At 35.8% G+C, this 24,758-nt stretch overlaps 1 protein-coding gene across 2 annotated transcripts in view; it reads left to right on the top strand.

Moving 5' to 3' along the window:
* Nucleotides 1–15,061: 15,061 nt before the first annotated feature.
* RAB3GAP2 (RAB3 GTPase activating non-catalytic protein subunit 2) overlaps nt 15,062–24,758 on the top strand; it is a 122,860-nt gene continuing 113,163 nt past the window's right edge. Inside the window, exon 1 of one of the 2 annotated variants that reach the window (XM_012547889.3) lies at nt 15,062–15,292. In XM_012547889.3, coding sequence (XP_012403343.1) covers nt 15,175–15,292 — 118 coding nt within the window. In that variant the 5' untranslated portion in view covers nt 15,062–15,174. The remainder of the gene's footprint in view (nt 15,293–24,758) is intronic. The other variant, XM_031937392.1, reaches the window with a different exon arrangement.

Here is a 24,758-nt window from a genome sequence, read left to right as displayed (position 1 = left end):
AATCTTTTATCTATTTCTTTTTTCTTTTCTTTCTCTTTTTCTCTTTTCCTCCTTTCCCTCCTTCTTTCTTTCTTTCTTCTTTCCTTTTTTCTTCTTCTGCCAGATTTTTTTTGAACTATGCAGTTTGGGGAGGTCTCTTCAGTGTTCTCCACAATATTAGACAATAAATGTAGAATTATTTACATTGAAGTGCTCTGGGAAAATCAACAAAGACCTGTATTTACAAGAATTAATATAAACAACTAGTAAAATAACTTACATTTCTTTGGTGATGTCACATTGAAATATGATATTATGTTCATTCAAAGAAAAAAATTATTCTAGTATTTCTCAGAAAAAGTAGAGAGGAAAGATATAACTATTCATAGATGTAGAAAGAATTTTACAGATCATCTAATCAAGTGATTCTCAAAGTGTATTTCAGGAATTCCTGGATATGGATGGGAAGCATAATTATTTTTATAATAGTACAGCTATAATTTATATTGATAAGTATAATCCATATAAACAAAAGCTCAATTTTTTTCACATTTCCATATTAATCATGTTGTGAAAGAAGAATCATAACAAAAAGGTAAAACCACAAGAAAGATAAAAAACCAACAACAAAAGTGAAAATAGTATCCTTTGATCTGCATTCAGACTCCATAGTTCTTTTTCTGGATATGGATAGTATTTTCCATCATGAGTTTTTTGGAATTATCTTAGATCATTGTAATGCTGAGGAGAGCTATCTATCAAAGTTGATCACTGTACCATGTTGCTGTTACTGCATACAATGTTTTCCTGGTTCTGCTCATTTCATTCAGCATCAGTTCACATAAGTCTTTTCAGGTTTTTCAGAAATCTACCTTCTCATCATTTCTTATAGCATTTCTTCATTATATTCATATACCACAATTTTTTCAGCCATTCCCAAATTGATGGGAATCCCTTTAATTTCCAGTTATTTGCCATCACACACACAAAAAAAAAAACCTCAATAATTTTTAAGGTCATAAAAGGAGCCTTGAGATTAATCAATCAATAAACATATTATGTGCCAGGCACTGTGCTGGTTTTTAATTTTCGGTTTACAGTTTACAGAATTACACAATTTACAGAAAAGGAAACTGAAGCACAGAGAGGTGGGGTAACTTTCTGATTTTAACTAGTAGCATCATTTGGGTTAGAACTTAGTTCCTAGTGACTAATTCATTGCTCTTTCCATTATACTATCTTTCCTCTAATCATAAGAAAAATGACTCCAAAAACTACATAATGATGCCTGTCATTCAAAAAAAAAAAATTTCCTTGTCATTGTGTTAATCTGACTACATTTTAAAGAATAAAAATATTTCAATAATACTTGAGAACAAAGAAAATCTAGGAATAGCCAAAAATAATGGACAATGAAGAAACTTCAAATGAAAATAAATATTTTCAAGAATCACAAAATGTCACAGAACTAATCAGTGGGATTTTAGTGACCTTCTGAAAAGCCAAATCATATCTAGAAAAGGATCCTTCTTCACTCACATACTATTTGGTCATCCAGCCTTTGTTAGAAAATTTCCAATGAAGGGGAACTCACTAAAGCCCAATGCTGCTCATTCTACTGTTAGACAGTGGAATCATTACAAAGTCTTACTTTACATAAAACTGAAATCTCTTTTCTTGTAACTCATTTAGTACTCCTAATTTTATGCTACAAGACCAAGCAGAACAAGTATAGTTCTTTTTCCATAACCTTGAAAGCCTTTATAAGAGAATTATAAATCTATCAGATAAAAGGAACAGTCAAATAAAATCTCCATGGCTTTTAGCACCAATCAGAGTGCCATGAAACAATAGACATTAACTAATGACATAATACTTGCTGCTGTGCAGTGTCTACTGGGCTTATACCCCAAAGAGATACTAAAAAAGGGAAAGGGACCTGTATGTGCCAAAATGTTTGTGGCAGCCCTGTTTGTAGTGGCCAGAAGCTGGAAAATGAATGGATGCCCATCAATTGGAGAATGGTTGAGTAAATTGTGGTATATGAATGTTATGGAATATTATTGTTCTGTAAGAAATGACCAGCAGGACGAATACAGAGAGGATTGGAGAGACTTACATGAACTGATGCTGAGCGAAATGAGCAGAACCAGGAAATTATTATATACCTCAACAGCGATACTGTATGAGGATGTATTCTGATGGAAGTGGATTTCTTCAACAAAGACAAGATCTAACTTAGTTTCAATTGATCAAGGATGGACAGAAGCAGCTACACCCAAAGAAAGAACACTAGGAAATGAATGTAAACTGCTTGCATTTTTGTTCTTCTTCCCAGGTTATTTATACCTTCTAAATCCAATTCTCCATGAGCAACAAGAAAACTGTTCGGTTCTGCACACATATATTGTATCCAAGATCTACTGTAATCTATTTAACATGTATAGGACTGCTTGCCATCTTTGGGGAGAGGGCGGAAGGAGGGAGGGGAAAAATCGGAACAGAAGTGAGTGCAAGGGATAATGTAAAAAATTACCCTGGCATAGGTTCTGTCAATAAAAAGTTATTTAATTAAAAAAAAAAAATACTTGCTGTTGTGCAACATGCCATGTTACTTGAAAAAATTTATTCAAAATTTATTCTTACTTCAAAAGTAAGACTGTTAAGTGGATTAAAAACTGATGAAATTATTATAAAGAAAGAGTCATACTAATGGATATCTTGTGGGGCTTTATGAAATGCTACTAAGTTTAATATTAAATTCAGTAATGCTAACAATCGATTTATCATTTATGAATTATTTATGTGACTGTTTCTTGTGCTTATGCAAGGGGGGGGGACTGCCTAAGGAAGGTCCCAGTCCTTAAAGCATGAATAAGAATGCTTTGCTTGATATTAATTCACATGGAAATTTGATGAGCTTGTTTCTGAATGTATACATTGGAGGAACTTTTTTTCTTCACTGGTTCAACTTATGAGCAGATATTTTGACTGTTCGGGGCTTACTTTTGGTAGCTAAAGTGAAAGAAGAATCCTTAGTCTCTAGTAGTTTTTGAGTAAGTAGGAAGAAATGTCATGAGTAGTCAATCAGGGGAGACCCTTCACCCAGGTATCATATATCTCTGAGTGCATGGTAATAATAATAGCTAGCATTTATATTGCATTTACTATGTGTTAGTTACTATGCTAAGTGATTTACAATTATTATCCCATTTGATCCTCATAACAATTCTGGGAGGTAGGTGCTATTACTTTTCCCATTTTTAAAGATGAAAAAACCGAGGAAAATAGATGTTTAGTTACTTGTCCAGTTTCATACTGCTAGTATGTCTCTGAGACTGGATTTGAATTTAGGTCTTCCTGATCCTTAGCCCAGCACACTATCCAATGAACCACCCAATTGCCCAGGTGAAGCTATTGTTTTTCTTAATAAATTATATTTATTCTTTCTTGATCTTAAGTGACTGAGTACCCAAGACAAAATAAAGCAAGCTATTACCTTGTGAATTTTCACTGGTTGGAAGAGTCACTAGAAACACTAACTGGAGTCCATGAGAGATTCTGCAAATATCTGTAGGAGTAAAGGCCAGTAAGGAACCAGACCTGATTGAGTTGGTTGAGAGCTGTTATACTCCAGTTGAGGTTATGATTAGGATGATTAGGAAGCAACTGAAGCTTCCCCAACACAAAAGCAATAAAGAAAAGAAAAGGGTAAAGAAAATTAAGCTTCCTAACTTAGAAACAAAACTTTTCTGATCACATGGAACTTCTTGAAGAACTGTAAGACCTGAGGTCAGCTGGCAGTTGTCCCCCCATCCTCAGTTGAGAAACTAAAAGAAAGTACAAAATGAAAAATGATTTTTCATACTGGTAAAATATTCTAGATGCTTCTTTTTGAGGATGACATTGTACTAACTGCACAAAGGCTCAGAATTGTAAAAAAATAATTTCCTAGAAGAGATCCATAACTACTCAAAAGAGTGGAGTTTAATTATCCACATAGAAGAAAACAAAAAGCAAGAGGATAAAGAATGTCTACTCCATGATATGTAGTTAGATCACCTACAAAGTTCATCTACCAATATAAATATCTTAGACATTGAAAATATAAAATTATCTAAGTCCAGAATTAGACAGGAGGACGAAAGAAGATTGTTTGGAATGACTTTAGGAATTGCAAAGTTCTATTAATAATACCCAGCATTTCTATGAGTAAAGTCCCCCCTTCTTTATTTTTTGGAATAAAGTTCATCCAAGTTCATCCAACTTGGAAGTTCCATCCAAGAAACTCATAATAACAGCAGTATAGGCAGAGTCCAAATCTCTTGCTTTGTTATAGTCTGATTGACTTTAATACTTCAGCTGCAAGAAAATTTGTGTTGTGATCCTCTTCCACATCAAGAGGCAAGCTTCTGAGGAAAATCCACTATAGGAGACCAGGATATCAATAATTAAACTAAAAGAACTCTTGATTTCTTTTGTTTTAAATAATAGCTTTTTATTTTCAAAATAAATGCACAGATAGTTTTTAGCATTCACTTTTGCAAAACCTTGTGTTCCAAATTTTTTCTTCCTCCTTTCTCCCCACCTCATCCCTTAGATAGCAAGTAATCCTATGTATGTTAAACATGTTCAATCTTCTATATATATTTCCATAATTATCATGTTGCACAAGAAAAATCAGATAAAAAAGAAAAATAATTAGAAAAAACAACAAGCAAGCAAACAACTTGTTATGTGGTGGTCCACATTCAGTTCCCACTGTCCTCTCTCTGGATGCAGATGGCTCTCTCCATCACAAGGCTATTGAAATTGGCTTGAATCCCATGAATGTGGTTAGTGGCAGTGCAGAGTGTTGAGGTGTGAGAATCCCTTTCTGGTCTGTGCAAGTTCAACATGAAAGAATTCACAAACCTAAAAACTTTGACTGGCAAAAGGAAAGTTTATTGTTGGCGCTGCAGAAGCCAGCTTTGCTAGGAAGACAGAATTCTGAGTGATAAGGTCCTGGAAGAGAAATTATAAAAGGTTTTCACTGAGAAGAGGGTCTCTTCACAGCAGGCAGGAATCCTGGCAGGCAGCTATGCTAAGGAGAGACATTCCTTGACAAGGCATAATCCTGCTTCAAACATTCTGCAAGAAAATGAATTTAAAATTGCCTTTTTTATACCAAATCTGAGATTGGGGTTTTGACTGAATGAGATTCCTTTGAAGTCACTGCCTCTAGGTCTAGATTTCCAATTGAATGAGATCACTTAAGTTCCAGCTACTAGGAGTGGTCCTGGACTAATTTCCAGCTCAATAGAGGGTGCAGCTACTCACAACTAAGATAACAAAATGAAGCCACTTTATTTTGATTCCCTGAGGCAGGCCTCTCCCAGAGGAGAGTTTCTCAGAGTTCACTTCCATGGCTTCCTCCCCATAGTCAGGGAGGACAGTTTCAGGGTTCCCCCTGGCAGTGCCACAAATAGAAATAATGAAATCAGAACAAGGAAAAAGTTAAAGAGAAAAGTTTATAAACTCTTTCTTGAGCATACTGCCTTTGATGTACTAATGAGACAATAAGGCAGAGATTTCAAATAGACAACTGGAGATCCAAGTCTAAGAAAGGATCAGGAAAAAAAAGACCAGAATTAAAGATAATGCTTTGAAAATCATCTGCATAAAAATTAAAGGGGTAGCTATGTTTACCAAGTGAAAAAACGTAAATTGAGAAAAGAGAAGATCAACGAATAAATCTTTAAGGAATATTCTGAAGAATCAGGAAGAATCTGAGATAGCAGACACCTTTCTAATGGAGACAAAGAACTTGTTTTAAATGTCAGAGAAAAATTAAGAGAATATGATATCTCTGACTCATGGGAGGAGAACGTAATCAGAAGTAGAATTTGGTCAATTATCCCAAAAGCTGCAGAGAAATTTATTTGATAGAGAAAGGGAAAAAAACAACAACAATGTATTGGTGACTGGGGAGTCATTGAAGGCCTTTGACAAAAAAAAGTTTCATCAGAATCGTGGCAGATCTCAGAGAATTAAAGGTAGGAAAAAGCCAGCAGATATGTTGAATTGAATTGACGTTAACTTAGATAGAGGGAATAAAACTATTACAGAAAGTTCTTGGAAGAAGTAGGAGGGAACAAGATAAAAAGCTTGCTGTTCAGGAGAACTGGAAACACCTAATCCTCTGTGACTGGAAAAAAAAGTAAAAGGTAAGTGATAGTTTTGAAAAAAAGAAAGGAGGGGCAGCTAGATGATACTGTGGATAGGACACTGGCTGTGAAGTCAGAAAGGTCCGAGTTCAGATTTGGCCTCAGACATTTAACACTTACTTAACTAACTGGGAAAGTCATTTAACCCCAACTAGCTAAATTGCCTTCCAAAAAAAAAAAAAAATCATGAAAATGAAAAAAAGAGGCAGAAGACGGAGGAAGTATATACTGAATGGTGTTTAACCATATTTTAATTATATTAAAAATCAACTCAAAAAGTGCCAGACACACTCCCTTTGGAATAATTGGCCAAACTTTCCACCGTACCAGGGATCTAGGGATAACTGAGGATTGTGGCTTCTAACAGTCATTCCTGAATTCCCATTTGCTGTGCTACCTAACAGCAACCAACCAGTAGGATTCTTGGCTTCTAGAAGCAGGTATTGAGAAGGCATAGCATTAGCAACAGTTAGAAAATATCTCTCCCTCACCCCAAACTGGTGGCATATTTTTTCCCTATATAGCCAAAGTTTCTGGGGAAGAATGGGCTCAAACTTCAAGAATAATGGGAATGATGCAAATATTGAAAGAATATATGTGACAAAGTGTTAGGATTCTTACAAAGTGATAAATCAGTTGTCTAATTTTAGCATTGTGCTTAGCAGTTGTCTAGTTCAGAGTTCACACCTTTAACACCTTTAAGAGTTTACACATTAGTTCACACATTAGCACTGAGATTCACAAGTCAGGATTCAGTAGGGAGATTCACAAGTCAGGAACCCACAATCCCACTCTCTTGGAGGAGGAGCCAACCTTTGAGTTCACACCTCTAAAAGAGCATATAAAAGGACAAGCACTAGAGACTTTGAGAGATGGAGAAAACATGAGTCAGTTGGGGAGGTTGAGAGCCAGAATTCAGAGAGAGCTGGAGGCTGAAGCTAGCAGAGGCAAAGGACTAGCAACAAGAGTTCTCCGAACCAAGGAAAGCTTACCAGGCTATTTTGGAAGAGACAATAAAGGACTGGACTTTAATTCCTGATTGCATTTGGGGTGATTATTACTTGGAACTGAAACTAAGGCTGCCTCCAGAAGCTCCTCAAGAAACCTGCACCCAGAGAATGATTATATTTTTAGAAAAGAAGAACACTACATTTTGGCACCCGAACAACAAAGAGGTACTTCCAAACTCCTAACACAGGAACATCTTTTCTCTTGTTTTGGAGTCCTCATGAGTTTCTCCTTAGATATAGCGCTCTTTCAAAGTCCCTAATTCTTGAAGATGCCACCATTCTTAGGGATGGGTATGGGAAAGAGTTTTTTCATCACCTCTGTTTGCAGGAAAGTATGGTAAAGGAAAGGTATTAAACTGACTACCAAAATGAAAGTCTACAGAGTTGTTGTGCTGATCTCATTCTTGAATACTTGTGAAACCTAGGCAATGTACCAGCACTATTCTAGGAAATTGAATTGCTTCCATTTGAATTGTCTTAGGAAGATTGTCAAGATCACCTCAGAGGAAGATACCAATCATTGAGTTCCTTTCTTGAACTAAACTCTAATGCAGAGAACACAATTTCACTAGACAGGCCACATTGTTTGAATGCCAAATGTGTGCTTATCAAAAGAAGTATTTTATCAAGAAATCACATAAGGCAAGTACTCAGAAATTGGTCAGAAAAAGCAATTCAAAGACACTTTCAACTCTCTGAAGAACTTTAGAATTGATTTTATGACATGGAAGACACTGGCACAGCACCACCCATCATAGTGTGACCTCATCAGAGAAGGTGCTGTGTTCTCTGAGTAAAATAGAATTGAAATAGCTCAGAAGAAATATGAAATGTGCAAAGTTAGAGAATCCATCCCAAATGTTTATAGGAACTATTTGTGTCTGACTTATTGCAGAGTATCCCAAGCCCAAATTGGTCTGATCAGCCACAGTCAGACACGCTATCACGCAATTATAATTTTGGTCTTCTTTGAGAATAAGGAAAACAACTACCAACAATCAAACATGAGGCACTACCCTCCAGCAGATTTTGTTACTAACTCAAACTTAGTGAGATCTCATAACTTTGATGAATTTTCCATTCTTACCTGTCACATAGGCATTAACATATCAGATATTCATTTACCTAAAACTAGAAAAATAAACAAACAGAGGCAACATATGCTTGTGGTACACTTAGTGATAGGGTAAGTGATAGAGCAGCTGTCTTTATCCCTCCACTCAATTTCAAGGCAGTTCTCTTTACTAGAGAGAATAAAAAATTGACTGCTTGAACTTTCTACATGAACATTCAGTTCCAGTCCAGCCTTTTCTGAATCATCAGTTTTTCTGACTCCAAATCCAATTAGAAGGCTTTTCATCTGCACACAGTATTAAATATGAGTCATCATGGTCAAAACCAACTTCCTTAATTTCCACATTTTAGATTGGTAGCAGAGAATATTTTTACATGTTCAAAAGAGTGGGTCCTTATTGGTCAGTCTCCCCTGTTTCTTCCTCCCATGAGAGAGTTAAATCACAGATCTCTAAGTTGGAAGGGACCTCAGAGGCCATCTATTTCAGGTCATTCATTTTATAAGCATTCCGCATTTCTAAGCACTTTTTATTTCCCACTCTCCTTTCCAATTTGGAGCCAATGTCCTTTCCCTTCGGTCTGTTGGAGGGAGAAATAAAGAAGTTTACTTTTCACACATACAGACAGACAGACATATGTATGTATGTCTGTATGTATATACATATTTATGTCTCCTCTCTTCAAGCATTGCAGATTTAAAGAGGCAGAGCTCTCATTCACAATGCATGCTAAAGAAGTAAATGACTAGTCATTCAGGAGCTGACCAGAGTCTCTTTTGCAGTTGATATGTACCAGGATAGTTATTGGGCTTTTCCACCAGAGTGCCCTTTCCTTGGATCATAGATAATCAAGAATCAGCTGCTATGACTGAGTACAAACATTATTCTCCAGAAGTAGAGATTTGAGACTGTGCCCAGATACAGGCACAAACAGCTCATCTCCACACCAGATGGACTAATTATCAAAATCTTTTAAACTAGGAGTTAGAGGGTGGATTAAATTCCCTAATTACATCTCCTCATAGTCTTGGTTACTATTCTTCTATCTCTCCTTCAAGGTTCATGAATGAATCTTGAATGGAATGAAGGTTCTGTAACTTCATCACAATCTACACTGAGGGAGCATCATAAACCATGTAATTGATTTACTGTTAGTATATTTTTGCCCTCAATAAAGGGTCAAAGCATTGAGCCATCATAGTAACTAGCCCTGTAAGTGTCTCTCTTTTCACTAAAACAGTAGAGAAATTATGTTCTATTTCAGGAATACATATCCAGGCAAAAGATTTAAATAACTAAGAAAGTATTTAGAAAGATTAACAAATCCAAATGTAATCCAGATTAATGTAATCTAAGATTATGTAAAAGTCAAGTTAGAATTAATTACTTGAGAAACATTACTAAAATCTATAAATAGGGAAAAAAATCTCAGGAGAAGAATAGTAAAGAAAGCCTAATGAGAAATTTGAAAAAGGAATATACCTGCAGAAAGCTTCTAAATTATGAAAAATCCATTATGATTTTTTTCTTCCTAGAGAAAAGCAGAACACCAACATTCAACTGGCTTACATCTTTATCCTTAGCTTATCCTATAAAATACAATATAGATAGTAATTCTGGAAATTCTAGTAAAGAAAGAGTGAATGATTTAGAGAATTTTACCAGCCCTAATTTCTACTTTTCTAATGTTTCTCAACTATTTAAGGGGAAAAAAATACACAATCTAGGAGGTGACACAAAAGTAGAAAATAAACAAATGAAGAATTCTCACAATTAATTTTAGAAATGTTGATTTATCCTTAGTTTCTAGGGTGTAGGGAAAACCACAAAGTTTAATGAGAGCTATTTAAGGACACCAAACCATTCCTCCTCCAGACATGAGTCCTACTTTACAGAGTAGTTACATTTGCAGATAAAGAAAAACATATAAAAATAAAATCTTTATCCCAGAATCAGCTGACAGCCCATGCTATTATTGCAGTACTACAAATCCCAAGTCTAGGGCTATTCTTGTTCAGTCCTGTTTCACTCTTCATTGGAGTTTTGTTGGCAAAGATATTGAAATGGTTTGACATTTCCTTCTCCAGCAAGGAAACTGAGATAAACAGGGTCACAGAACTAAGTGTCTGAAGTCAGATTTGCACAGCGTTATCTAACTGTTTTTCAGAGTGTGGATAGCTAGTTTTAAATTAAGATGCTTGAATAAAATACCTGCAGGCAGTCCTCTGCTCTCCAACCAGCCAGCATCATTAATTAGCTAATGTCATTGACTATTTCTCCTTCCCTCCTTTCCTCTCTGACTTGGTCTCTTTTTCTTTGTCTCTCTGTCTGGTCTCTCTTTCTGTCTGTCTGTCTGTCTTTGTCTCTCTTTGTTTTTGTCTCTGTCTCTTTGACTCTCTGTCTCTTTGTGTATGTCTCTATCTCTCCTTTCTCAAAATGACTAATATGGAAATGTCTTATACATGATTACATATGTATAACCTTTATCAGATTATTAACTTTCTCAGAGTGGAAGGAGGAGGGAACAGAATTCAAAGCTCAAAATTAAAAAAAAAGTTTAAAAATTGTCTTTACATGTAATTAGGGGGAAAATAATTAAAACAAAAAAAGTGTCTGAACTATCTTTCAGATACCAAATCTCACCAAAACCTTTTCCCCAAAAAATCTTTTAATAATATTGAGCTGGGACATATACTTTATATCAAAGAATTCTCTTACATCTTTTTTTGCTGTCCAACACACTTGCTTAATAAACCAAAAGGAAAGTAGTATACTTGATTCATGAAAGCTAGGCTAGTATCTTTAGAAGTTTACATAATCACTGGAAATACAGCATGATGCTGTCATTCAAGAATCCACCAAGCTAAGGGAAGAAATGCTTTATCACTAGAAATTTTCCTCCCTCAGCAACTCATGATATCATCAATTAAGCTTTGAAGGAATTGTGATTAGCAGGGGTAGGAGGAACAGAGCCTAGACTCTTTTGAAGAAGAGGCACAAATCCTTGAAAAACAAGCCGTTCTTTGCCATTTACAAGAGTGTTTTTGCATTATTGTGCAAGTAAGATTTATTTTCACAATTAAAATCTTCCAAGCAGTTGGTCTGTGAGGCTAACTACCCTCTCTTGTTGAGCTGGGGACATGAAGCAACAAAGATGAAAATATTTTTATTTGAGTAAGAAGGATACATCAGTAATTAATCTTCCTTTTTTTTGGAAAACTTGACCAGAATACTCAGTAAGTATCAAATCTTATAAATATGTCATTTTTGAAAATTTGATATACTTATTGTGAGAGGCAAGTAAGGCAGAATGGCTAGTAGGCCAGTCTTTGAGTAAGGATGACCTTGATTCAAGATCAGCCTCTGCTGACAAGCCTATTGGCTTGGGGAATATTGGGAAATGTCATTTAATGTCTCATTTTTTCTAAGTAACTCTCTAAGTCTATTAAGGCCAGGCAGAGTGGTACAATGGAAATAGAAATAACTCTAGAATCAGAGGACCTGGGTTCAAATCTACCTTGTATGACTTTAGCAAATCACTTAACTTTCTTGAATCTCAGTTAACTTCCTCATCTATAAATTAAAGAGTTTGGACTAGTTAGCTTCTGAGTTTCCTTACAACATCTGATCTATACTTTCAAAATACAAACAAATTGTTAATCCATGAAGTGAGTTTTCATACTGCAAATTTTCCCACAGCAGGTAAATCATAAGCATGGAAGGTAACAAAAACACATGTATGGAAATGTCATATATAAAAACATAGAAAATATATAACTACATATATATTATATATAAAACATCTTATATGTATAAAGTATATGTGGTTACATATATTTATATATTTGGATTTATTTTTATATATTCTTATATATTTATGCATTCTTTCTCTTATTAGATTATAAGCTCCTTGAGGGCAAGAGATTATTATCTTTGTCTTTTTTATTCTCAGTGTTTGGCACATAGTTAAATTGATTGATCATTCCAAACCAAATTCTATTTTGATTTGAAAGCAACCTAGAAGAGATCTATTTTACTTTTTCATTTTATTACAAATAAATGAAGCTCTTAGAAGGTAAGTAACAAATAATAAATTTGCAGATAATGGCACTATAGTCCAGGTCTACTGATCCCCAGTCTAATAACCCTTTTTGAAAAAATACATTTTCCTTTTTGTCCATTATCTTATTCTCTCTCCAACCTCATTCAAGATAAGTGAATATCATCCAAAGTTAGTAGCTAATAATAACTTAATGTTCTATAGTCTTCTAAATAGCATTTGCTTCTTTATAGGAGCTTTCCATGATGTATCTCAAAATGGACCATTACTATATTTAGACATTTTAGGCAAAACTATGGGAACTCTTCAAATAAACACCCAAACTTTCCTTTGTGGCTTTAACACTTTCAATTCAACTCAGTTCATGAATATGCTGCATTTTGCCCACACAATTTCTAAAGTCCTTTAAAACATTCATGAGTAATCATTTTCAGCAGTTACTGTAGGACGTCAGTACTAACTACACCACTGAAATGGGGCCAATGTCATAATGAAATTCACTGGCTACCTAACCACACAATAGATATGAGCATTTCAGGTTATAACAAGGGTCTCTAGCTTTAACCAAGTGCAGTTAAATCCACAGATCCTAATTATCCTAGCAAGAAATTTCAATAGTTTTCAGGTATGAGGTGTTCAAAAACTTTGTAGCATTTATAAATAATGATAATAAATTTGCATTAAGTCATAAATTTGGGATCACTCTCAGGGTAAATGAGTCCTTAGGACATTTTTATTTGCCCAGTGATCTGGGGGAGCTAGAGAGTAGCTTGTACGTTTTACATAAAAAAAAAAAAAAATTCAGATGAAAAAGTAATTTTCTTTTCTTAGGAACTCTGATACCTAAATGAACTGGCAAATTGCCAATTTGCCCAGATCAATTTGTCCCACTAGACAGGAATCAAAGTCTCCCTTGGACAAGGGTGGATAGAGGAGATCATATATATATTCATGTCTTCCTAAAAGTCACATTTTGATACTCACTACATGTGCAAAACACCCTCAATCCCCTCCCTCCTACAGATGGAATTAACTGAATTTTAGAATAGACGGAATAAAAGATGAGGGAGAGAAGAGTTAAAGTTATGATAATGGGTGATACTCTTAATCGAAACAGGAAAATCAGGAAGAAAAGAGGATTTTAGGGGAAAGATTATGTTTTGTGAAGCTGGAAGCAGTTATAAGGTGGAGTAAATAAACTAAAAACTTAATATTCAGATAACTTTCCTGTTCAGTAATGAATATTTAGATATGGCCATAGCCATACATTGATTCAACAAGAATTTAGCAAACTTTATGGAATACTATGTATCAGAAGCTGTGAAGATAAAAAAGAAACTTGTATTCTTTTGAGGAGGACCTTCATATACATAGGAAGGAAATAAAAACTACACGTAAATACAATGTAATTTTTGAGGCGGTTAGGTGATACTAAAGAAGGTACATTGTGAATGGATGCCCATCAATTGGAGAATGGCTGGGTAAATTGTGGTATATGAATGTTATGGAATATTATTGTTCTGTAAGAAATGACCAGCAGGGTGAATACAGAGAGGACTGGAGAGACTTACATGAACTGATGCTGAGTGAAATGAGCAGAACCAGGAGATCATTATATACTTCAACAGCGATACTGTATAGGATGTATTCTGATGGAAGTGGATTTCTTCCACAAAGAGAAGATCTAACTCAGTTTCAATTGATCAAGGATGGACAGAAGCAGCTACACCCAAAGAAAGAACACTAGGAAATGAATGCAAACTGTTTGCATTTTTGCTCTTCTTCCCGGGTTATTTATACCTTCTAAATCCAATTCTCCCTGTGCAACAAGAGAACTGTTCGGTTCTGCACACATATATTATATCTAGGATACACTGTAACCTATCTAACATGTATAGGACTACTTGCCATCTAGGGGAGGGCGTGGAGGGAGAGAGGGAAAAAAATCAGAACAGAAGTGAGTGCAAGGGATAATGTTGTAAAAAAACTACCCTGGCATGGGTTCTGTCAATAAAAAGTTATTTAATAATAAAAAAAAAAAAAAGAAGGTACATTGCCAATAATGAGGGACAGGCGGTCCAGTGGATACAGTGCCGTTATCTAGAGTCAAGCAGACTCATCTTCCTCAAACGCAGCCTCAGTTACTTATCTAGCTCTGTGACCTTGGGCACGTCACTTCACCCCTTTCCTGAGTAAAAGAGATGGAGAAGAAAACGGCAAACCACTCCCAGTATCTCTGCCAAGAAAGCCCCACCTAGGGTCCCGAAGACTTATGGGACGAACCCGAAGTCTACGAGACTGCAATGAAAAACTGCCAGGTAATTGTTTGGGGGCTGGGGGGAGGATTTACAAATAGGAGGTACAGTTTTTGCGTCAGAGGCAGAACTTGAGGCCTGAGGTCTCTAAAAATTTAACACCATTGCATTTCTTCAATGAATGAAAGAACGAATGACGCAAACTAGAAATACTACAGCTGAGAAAATACCTCCGCTGAAAGTCGCCCCAGCCTTTAACCTGAGGCGGGGAAGGAGACAGGGCGCGCGCGCGCGCTCCCTGCGCCAGCGAGTCACTTGACTAAAGCGAGTCAGTGCTCTTCCCCAAGCTCCGGCTGGAGCCTAAGGGCGCATGCGCGCTGCTGGCTCGGGCCCAAGGTGGGCGGGAGGAGGGGGAGCGCTGACAGCTTCCGCTTTCGTTTCCTCCTCTGCCTATTTGGTTGACGGTCCCAGCTGGACTCCTGGGCGGCGGCGGCGGCGGCTACGGGGGGCCGGGAAGCTCGCTGGCAGGGTGGGGGTGCGGTGTGGTGCGGTGAGGTGAGGCGCAGCCCGAGCGCGGCCTCCTGAAGAGCCATGGCCTGCTCCCTGCTCCAGTTCTGCTACTTCCAGGACCTGCAGGCCGCCCGGGACTTCCTCTTCCCGCACCTGCGGGACGAGACCCCCAGCGGCGGCGCCGTCCGGAGGGACGATGGTGAGTCCTTCCATTGCTCACCCCAGCCAGGCGGGGTCGCAAGCCCCTGTCTCCCCCTCCTCCCCCTCCATCCGGCGCCCCTCCTGGGCCCGTCCCGAAGGAAGCCGGTCTCGTAGCGTCAGCGAAGCAGTAAACAGTTATTAAGCGCCTTATGTATACGGGGGGGGGAGGGAAGAAGAAAGAAGAAAAATCTTCTTTTATCAAGGAGACTGCATACAAACAACTGTGTCCAAACAAGAGAGAGTCAGGGCAGACGGGAGGTAATCTCATGGGGAAGGAAAGGCCTCTTGTGGAAATGGGTCCCAGCTGAGACTTAAAGGAAGCTGGGAGGGAGAGCATGCCATGAGTAGGGGAGAGGTGGCTTCCGTCCTTGCGTCTTCCTCACCCTCCCCTCTCACCCTCCCTTCCCCTTTCCTGCACCCGAGAGCCCCCCGCCCCAACGAAATTCAGGGTGTCCCCTTCCTTTCTCCTCCTTGTTTGCATCCTCCCAAATCAGCGCCAGCTGTCATCAGTCCTCTCCCTGATGAGGCTCCATCTCCATCCGTTGGAAAGTCCTTCTTTCTCAACTTCACATGCCAGAAACGCATAAAACTGTTTGAAGATTTCATCCTGAAGTGAATTTGCTTCTCATCTACAAGGCAGCTGACCTTTCCAAGCAGGATTTTCAAGTGGATAGTCTTATATCTGCCAGTAATTTGTACCTTGTCCTGGGAAAGCAAATTTGCCCCAGGTGGGATGGTTTATTATCCTTATTAGCATCCACCTGAACATGATATTAAATTCTAAAGACTTATTAACAGGGTTAGGGCAGGTTTAAGATAGTGTTATAATATATTGGTAATTTCAAGCAATTTCAGCAATTTCAAGTCTACTTTTCAAAAGTAGCAATGATTACCAGAATTCTTGGTGTTTCTTAAAGAAGAGAGTATGCTTTACTTTAATTATGTTCTGTTTCCAATTACAAAAATTTTTGTCTTGTAGTATGGTATAATTACTTTTTAAAAATACCTATGCCATCATAAGTAATAAAAAGCTCAATAACTGGAAACTAATTTAAAAGAAAATTGTCTAAATCTTTGAAATTGAAAGGAAAAGAGCTTACATTTACCGAGGGAACTGTTAACATGCAGAAATAAATTGTTCCTAGTACATTTCAAATCATAGAGGTGAAACCATAAGGAGTCAAGTTGATGGGGAGGATAACTGGGTCGGTTTACAGACTGAAAATTCATTTTCAGGTCATCATGTAAAGTTCTCCTTGTCTGACATGCACTCTACATTTATAAGAACTTAGGTTTTAGAACTTAGATTTTATGGTTGTTTTGATTATTTTCAATAAGAGGCTTTTCAGAATTGAATAATTGATTTAGGACATTGCTTTCCCCTGATTTTCTTCTTACCTATTTGACCACTCATCTAGTCTTCTATCCTGGATCTTCATCCAGGTCACATCAGCCCTACCTAAGTCCTCTTTTCTTTTCCTGCTATTCTATTTCACTTGGTGAAAACTTCAGATCCTATAGATTTGTTGATCACTGTGCTAAAGATTCTCACATGTATTTATCTAGTTTTTACTTTTTCCCTAACTTAACAGTATCACATCTCCTACTGCCTGATGGACATCTTGAACTTGATATCCCATAGACATCTTAAAATTCAACACCCCTTCAAATTAACTCCTTATTTTTTCCCCCAAACCCTCACCCTTTTCCAACTTCCCTGTCATGTCAAGGGTACCATGATTCTCTCATTTCTCCAAGTTTGCAGTCTCAGTGAAATCTTTATTCTGTTGTTAAGGACTATTAATTTCCCCTTCATAATATTTCTTAAATATGCCCCCTTATCTCCTTTGATACTGCCACCCTGGTACAGGTCCTCATTACCTCCTCCTAATCTGTTTTGCAGTATGCTCCTTCTGTGTCTCCCTGCCACAAGTCTCTCCTCATTCTACTCTGCTAATCTCCATATAACTGTCAAAGTGATCTTTCTTAAGTTGTAGGTCTGAACATATCACCCACCATACTCGATATAACTCCAGTGACTGGCTCCCTTTCACTTCTAGTATCAAATATAAAATTTTATTTGGTGATCAACTCCCACTCCCCACTTTGAAGTCTTCTTATACCTTAACTCTCCTCTCCACCCCTCACAGTGATTCTCTTTATTTTGCAGAAATATTCATTAATTATCCTTCATACTTAGAATGTTCTCCTTCCTCATTTCTGCCTCCTAGCTTCCTTCAGCCCTTTTCCAAATCTCCTTAATTCTAGTACCTTCTCTTTATTGATTACTTCCAATTTATCCTCCTTTAAAAGCATATGTAACTTTTTACATGATATCTCCCATATTAAACTGTGAACTTTTGAGATCAAGGACTGTCTTTTACTTTTTTCTTTTAACATTTGTGCTTTTAGCATGTGCTTGGCTTGTAGAAGTCACTTAATAAATGTTTATTGATTGATTGACTTGAAATAACAATTTCAAAGACTATTTGTAAATGAGTATTTTTTCTAACTTAAGTTTTAAAAACCATTTTCATTTCTTTTTTACCTGCACCCTCTTTTACCTACTATGCAAATAGTAAAATAGGCACGATCTACTATTTAGTATAGATTATTTGTCCCAAGTAAGTGATAATTTTTATAAGCATATGATGTTTCTATATAATAGTAGAATAACTATTGACTTGAGCACCCACTATATTGAGTTATACATGATGTATTGTTTCCAATACTTTTAAATCCATATTCTGTTTTTGTAGTAGTATGTCTTTATTACTTTATGTCCTCAATTATTAAGAAAGGGACATATTTTCCTACTTCAGAGATAATGAGTTCTGCCCAATTATTAATAGCATTTTGTTCCTTAAACAAATACCAGTAGTTTTAAAAGTATATATCCTGTAAATAAAAGGCTATTAAATAAAAAAAAAAAAAATTACCCTGGCATGGGTTCTGCCAATAAAAAGTTATTTAAAAAAAAAAAAAAAAGGAAAGAAAGGTTCACCAGGTACAGACCTTCGAGCTCTCTGACCCTCCCTCTAGAGAGGGAGAACTGAGAAACCCCCAAGGCAATATTTTCCCCATAAAAGATCTACTTAAGATGAAGATCTTTGCTAAATTCTCTTCTAGACTAAGCCAACTATGAGGTACTTTTTCTCCCTTCTGATGCCTTCCCTTTAATGGCTTCTTTCCCTTTATTCTAGCTAACAATGGCTATCTCCCACCTCAAGGAGTACTTACTTTCTCCTGGTTAATTGGGAGTTCCCCAGGGGAACTTTTCTTTTTCCTTGCTAACTATAAGCTCTCCCACCTCTATTTCATATTTGCCGCTCCTGGTGTATCTATTTTATCTCGTATTTCTGTCTGTAAACTCTTCTCCTAAATAAATTTCCCTTCTGGCAAAGAGAATGCCATTGTGAATTTATCACATGTTTATTTTGAACTAGGGACTGCTATCTCAACCCCATTATTAGTATTATATATTTATGATAAAAGTATGAAAACTAAAATTTATAGCAAACTAATGAAAATAAGAATAACAAACAACTTTTTAAATGTTCCAAATATGTAAATTAAACCAAAAATCGCATAGTCAAATTTTCAGATTGTATTTAAGTGAAGAAGGACTGTGCAAGGTCACCTGCCTTACTTTCCCCTCCAAATTCATCCGAGTCTAGTGGCCAGATATAGAGATCAGGATGGCTGAAGATGGCTCTGTATGAATGGGAAATCTTGGTCTTGTTAAGCTAAGGTCTTCCACAGGTCTCAATTTGACCGAGAAGGCACCTATTCAGGGATTAAGACTAGGTAGCAATTGAGGCAAAGAATCTCCTCTTTCACCTAGTATCAAAAAAAAAAAAAAAAAGTCTAAAAGGCATCATCTCTCTGATGTTATAATCCTCTTCAAGAATGAAAGACAAAACAACAATCTCTATGAAGCTAACCCACCCACAAACTAGAATTGGTCTGAAATTGGAGGGAGTTGGAAAATTTCGTTCCTCCCTTCCCAGCAATTTTTATCAAACAGTAAGTTCTTATCCCAAAAGCTGGGGTCTTTGGGTTTGTCAAAGACTAGGTTGCTATATTTGTTGACTGTTTTATCCCTTGAACCTAATCTATTCCACTGATCAACTAATCTATTCCTTAGCCAATACCAAATAGTTTTGGTAACTGCTGCTCTATAATATAATTTTAGATCTGGTACAGCTAAGCCACCATCATTTGATTTTTTTCATTAATTCCTTGAAATTCTTGACCTTTTGTTTTCCATATGAACTTTATTATTTTTCTAGGTCATTAAAATAGTTTTTGTGAGTCTGATTGGTATAGCGTAAATAAATAGATTAGTTTAGGTAATATTGTCATCTTTATTATATTTGCTCAGCCCTATCCAAGAGCATTTAATATTTTCAATTGGTTAGATCAGACTTAATTTGTGTGAAAAGTGGTCTGTAATTTTGCTCATAAAGTTTCTGATTTTCCCTTGGCAGATAGATTCCTAAATATTTTATATTATCAGTAGTTACTTTAAATGGAATTTCTCTTTGTAACTCTGACTGTTGGATTTTGTTAGTGATATATAAGAATGCTGATGACTTATGTGGGTTTATTTTATAACCAGCAACTTTGCTAAAGTTGTGGATTATTTCTAATAACTTTTTAGCAGAATCTCTGGGGTTCTCTAAGTATACCATCATGTCATCGGCAAAGAGTGATAATTTGGCTTCCTCATTGCCTATTCTTATTCCTTTAATCTCTTTCTCAACTCTTATTGCTATAGCTAGCGTTTCTAATACAATATGCCAGGGTAATTTTTTACAACATTATCCCTTGCACTCATTTCTGTTCCGATTTTTCCCCTCCCTCTCTCCACCCCCCCCCCAGATGGCAAGCAGTCCTATACATGTTAAATATGTCACAATATAGATACAATATCTGTGTGCAGAACCGAACAGTTCTTTGTTGCACAGGGAGAATTGGATTCAGAAGGTAGAAATAACCCGGGAAGAAAAACAAAAATGCAAATAGTTTACATTCATTTCTCAGTGTTCTTTCTTTGGGTGTAGCTGCTTCTGTCCATCATTGATCAATTGAAACAGAGTTAGATCTTCTCTTTGTCAAAGAAATTCACTTCCATCAGAATACATCCTCATATAGTATCGTTGTTGAAGTATATAATGATCTCCTGGTTCTGCTCATTTCACTTAGCATCAGTTCATGTAAGTCTCGCCAAGCCTCTCTGATTTTATCTTGCTGGTCATTTCTTACAGAACAATAATATTCCATAACATTCATATACCACAATTTACCCAACCATTCTCCAATTGATGGGCATCCATTCATTTTCCAGTTTCTAGCCACTACAAACAAGGCTGCCACAAACATTTTGGCACATACAGGTCCCTTTCCCTTCTTTAGTATCTCTTTGGGGTATAAACCCAGTAGTAGCATTGCTGGATCAAAGGGTTTGCACAGTTTGATAACTTTTTGGGCATAATTCCAGATTGCTCTCCAGAATGGTTGGATTCGTTCACAACTCCACCAACAATGCATCAGTGTCCCAGTTTTCCTGTATCCCCTCCAACATTCATCATTATTTTTCCCTGTCATCTTAGCCAATCTGACAGGTGTGTAGTGGTATCTCAGACTTGTCTTAATTTTCATTTCTCTGATCAAAAGAGATTTGGAACACTCTTTCATATGAGTGGAGATAATTTTCAGATGATGGAATTGAAACTATCTGTTCATATCCTTTGACCATTTATCAATTGGAAAATGGCTTGAACCTTTCTAAAGATATGCCAAACAAGATTGTCTGGGAAAGCTGAAGTTGAAGGAATGTCTTTAAAGATGCTAACTAGATTAGAAGTAGTATGGATGAATTAACATTAGACTCTGATTTCACATTATTCTATAAGAACAGGATTTGACAGTTTACATCACTTAGATTTTTTTCCCCCTCCATTTGATAGCTTCTCTTAAAAACTTTTATTTGGGGTGAAATCACTTTAATTTTGTGCAGTTGAAGTTTCCTTTTTTTTTAAAAAAAAATATCATTTATGATCATGGTTATTTTTATTCAGTTAAGAATTCTATTTGTAAACATTGGTCTGAAAAGTATCAATTTCTCTTTATCTTTTAAAAAAGAAATACTATTTGATTAGGAGTTTATTGTAGGTATGGTGTTAGATGCTGAGACAAACTAATGCCTGACAAATTCTGCTACTTTGCAGGTGTTGTCCAGGGTCATACAACTAGTTAAATTTAGAGTATCTTTTAAAATGTGATTCTTATGGGGCAGCTAGTTGCTGTAGTAGATAGAGCAACAGCTCTGAAATCAAGAGGACTTGAGTTCAAATCTGGCCTCAGGTACTACGTAGCTGTATGACCCTGGACAAGTCACTTGGACCCCAATTGCCTCAGCAAAAAAAGCAAAAAAAAAAAAAAAAATGTGATTCTTATATTGACCAGATGCTTGGGTTTTGTTTCTCATCTAGTCTGTCTCTTTCTGTTTTTAATGAATTGTCTAATTGTTAGGCTTATATGTTTTTCCATTTGTTTCTTTGTATTGATTTTTATCTATTTTTTCTTTTAAGTTAGTATTTTAGAAAAAGAGACCTAAAATACCATAAAGAGTTTTATGATAGCAAAAGGAAGTAGGATAATCATATAGTAAGAATGAGATCCCTTATGAAGATCTGTAGTGTTACATCCAAAAATCTTGAAAAATTTAAAAAATGAGATAAAGGTCTCCAGTGCTTCAAGTGGATCCATGAATTTTAGGTAAGAAAATAGTTGATCACACAGATTGCTGTTACAGCATGGAAGGGCTCCAGTCAGCTCTGATACAGGCAGCATCCATCCACATTCATCTCATACATTTATCTAAGTGTGGGACCAAAACTTTAGACATTCTGTGCCATATTCTGATTTTTACAAACTCTTTATTGAGAAAGAAGCAAAATAAGATTAGTTTTTGACAAAGAGTATTGTTAAATATTAAAATTATTAGGAGGAGAAATTATAGAATTATTTTGTTAGGGTAAGAAGAATTTAGGTAGCAAAATTGCTTTAATTTTAGCCATTTTTCTTTTTTCTTTAATAAAAATTTTAACTCACATCCTATTTTTTTAAACAATAGCAGTATCTTCCATTATCTTCTTTCATTTCTTTACTAGAGAGCCATCCCATATGACAAATATTTTTTAAAGAGAGAAAGAGCAACAATATTGAATACAATACTGAAGAAGACTGAAAATATGTGCAATGTACTACACTTATTGACTGGTGGAGTATGTTGTTTTTATAACTGCTTACTTTATTCTTTATCAGTTCATGAAGATCTTTCTATGTGTTTCCAAATTCATTATCTTCATCATTTCTTATACTTCAGTAATATATTCCATTACATTCATGTATTGCAGTTTTTTTAGTCATTCCCCAATTGATTGACATCTACTTTGTTTTTAATTTTTTACTACAATAAAAAGTGCTGTTATAAATATTTATGTAATTTATGTAAGTATAAACATGGGTACTTTTTTTTCCCCAAAACATGCAAAGATAGTCTCCAACATTCACCCAGTAGAATCGCTAGATCAAAGGCTTGGACATTCTATGCAGTTTATTTGCATAATTTCAAATTGCTTTTTAAAATGGTTGCATTGATTCATAACTACACCAACAATTCACCTATTTTTTTTAATGATATTTACATTTGGGTTTTTTTTTCCTTTCTGTCCTCAACACTTAGTATAGTGACTGTCCTATTAAGTAGTCACTTAATAAATTTTTAGTCTTGTCTTTAATCAGTGAGAAAATTCTTTTTCCTAAAAGAAATAACTCAAAGGCTAACATAAATATATTCATATAGAACATTATTGCTTTTTTCTTACGGAAAAAGCTTATTTGAAAAAAACATTAAAAGGCAATATTAGGAAATTATGGGACATTTCCTTTCTTATTATGAAATAATGTGAGTTAATGCACCTCGTAATCTATTGTAAAGTTCTATACAGTTGTCAGATAGTATTACTATTTTTTATTTTTATTATTCAAGAAAGCCCAGCTTTAATCTATTCATTGTGGTAGAGAGCTGACCTTGGATTCTCAAAGGTTATATGTCAATGGAAAATAAATTCTATCGGATCTATGTGTTAGAGAAAGTTTCAATTATATTGCTTGCCACACTGTTTGAGGACTAATTTTTGTTGTTTAGTTGTGTCCAACTCTTTATGGTTACTTTTAGGGTTTTCTTGGCAAAGATATTGGAGTGATTGGCCGTTTTCATCTCCATCTCATTTTACTGATGAGGAATTGAGGCAAACAGGGTTAAATGACTTAACCAGAATTACACAGCTAGTGTCAGAGGCCAGATTAGGACTCAGGAAGAATGAGTTTTCCTGAATGCAGACTTAGTGCACTATCCACTGTGTCACCTAGCTGTCCCAAGGACTACTGGTTTTGGTAAGTAAAGAAAAGGTTCATTACCAGCAGGCTTGTCATTAATGATGAACTTTTTGGTTTTGATTATGTGGAAAAAAATACAAAATGACTCTTTTCAGTGCATCCCTCAGTGCTTCTTCAGTGAATAGGGGCAAGAAAATAGCTACGAATCATAATTTTTAGCCCTTCTACAAACATTAATTAAACTGTTGCTGAGATGCTTGGCTTATGACCAGCAAATAGGCATGTTTAAATTAAAGGACTTAAAATCATATCAACCTTGACATTCTTCTTATAAATCAGAAGATAAAAGTTGCATCTAAGTGGAAGGCTGTCTCACAGGTTTTCCTTGTAGAATATTTTATTGTGTATTTTAAGACAACAATATTATTTCAGGGATCACTTGGTCACTTGCTATTGTAGTGCTCATAATAAACAGTCCTAATGAGATTGTAACTTATGTGCCAATATCTGTGGCTAAAGATTAGTAGAGAAATTAGTAGAGAGAGTTTTTTTTATATTAAGTCACTAGATGTTTTTAATGAGAAGCAGCTTGGTGTAATGTGTTTAGTGTTGGACATGGAATCAGGAAAACTAAATTTCAATTTGCCACTTAATATCTAACTGGAGCACACACAAATCTCTCTGAGCCTCCAGAAACTTTGTGAGTGTCTGCAAAATGCTATTGGAAATCAATGAGAAAATAAAAGTTGGTATAAAAATATGCTCTGTTTGTTTTACAAATGCAACTGACACAAGTCCAATTTTTAAACATTTTGAAGACTCAGTTGGTTTTAGCTTATGTGTCTCATTGTTCTTTTATTTTGGATAACTAAGTGTTGTAAGCAGGTTGTATACTGACAAAAGATTCTTAAAGCTGCAAATCTTAGATAAGCAATAATTGATATAAAATATAAAACATGCTGAGTTAGCTGTTTAGCCAAACATAAATAATAGTATTAAAATATACATAGCAAACTTAAAAAAAAAAAAAAAGCTGCTCTTAATGATTACCCCAC

Source organism: Sarcophilus harrisii, chromosome 4 (assembly GCF_902635505.1).
Source record: "Sarcophilus harrisii chromosome 4, mSarHar1.11, whole genome shotgun sequence".
Classification (NCBI taxonomy): domain Eukaryota; kingdom Metazoa; phylum Chordata; class Mammalia; order Dasyuromorphia; family Dasyuridae; genus Sarcophilus; species Sarcophilus harrisii.
Note: the sequence above shows the minus strand (reverse complement) of the source record. Positions and strands in the feature narration are given on the sequence as shown.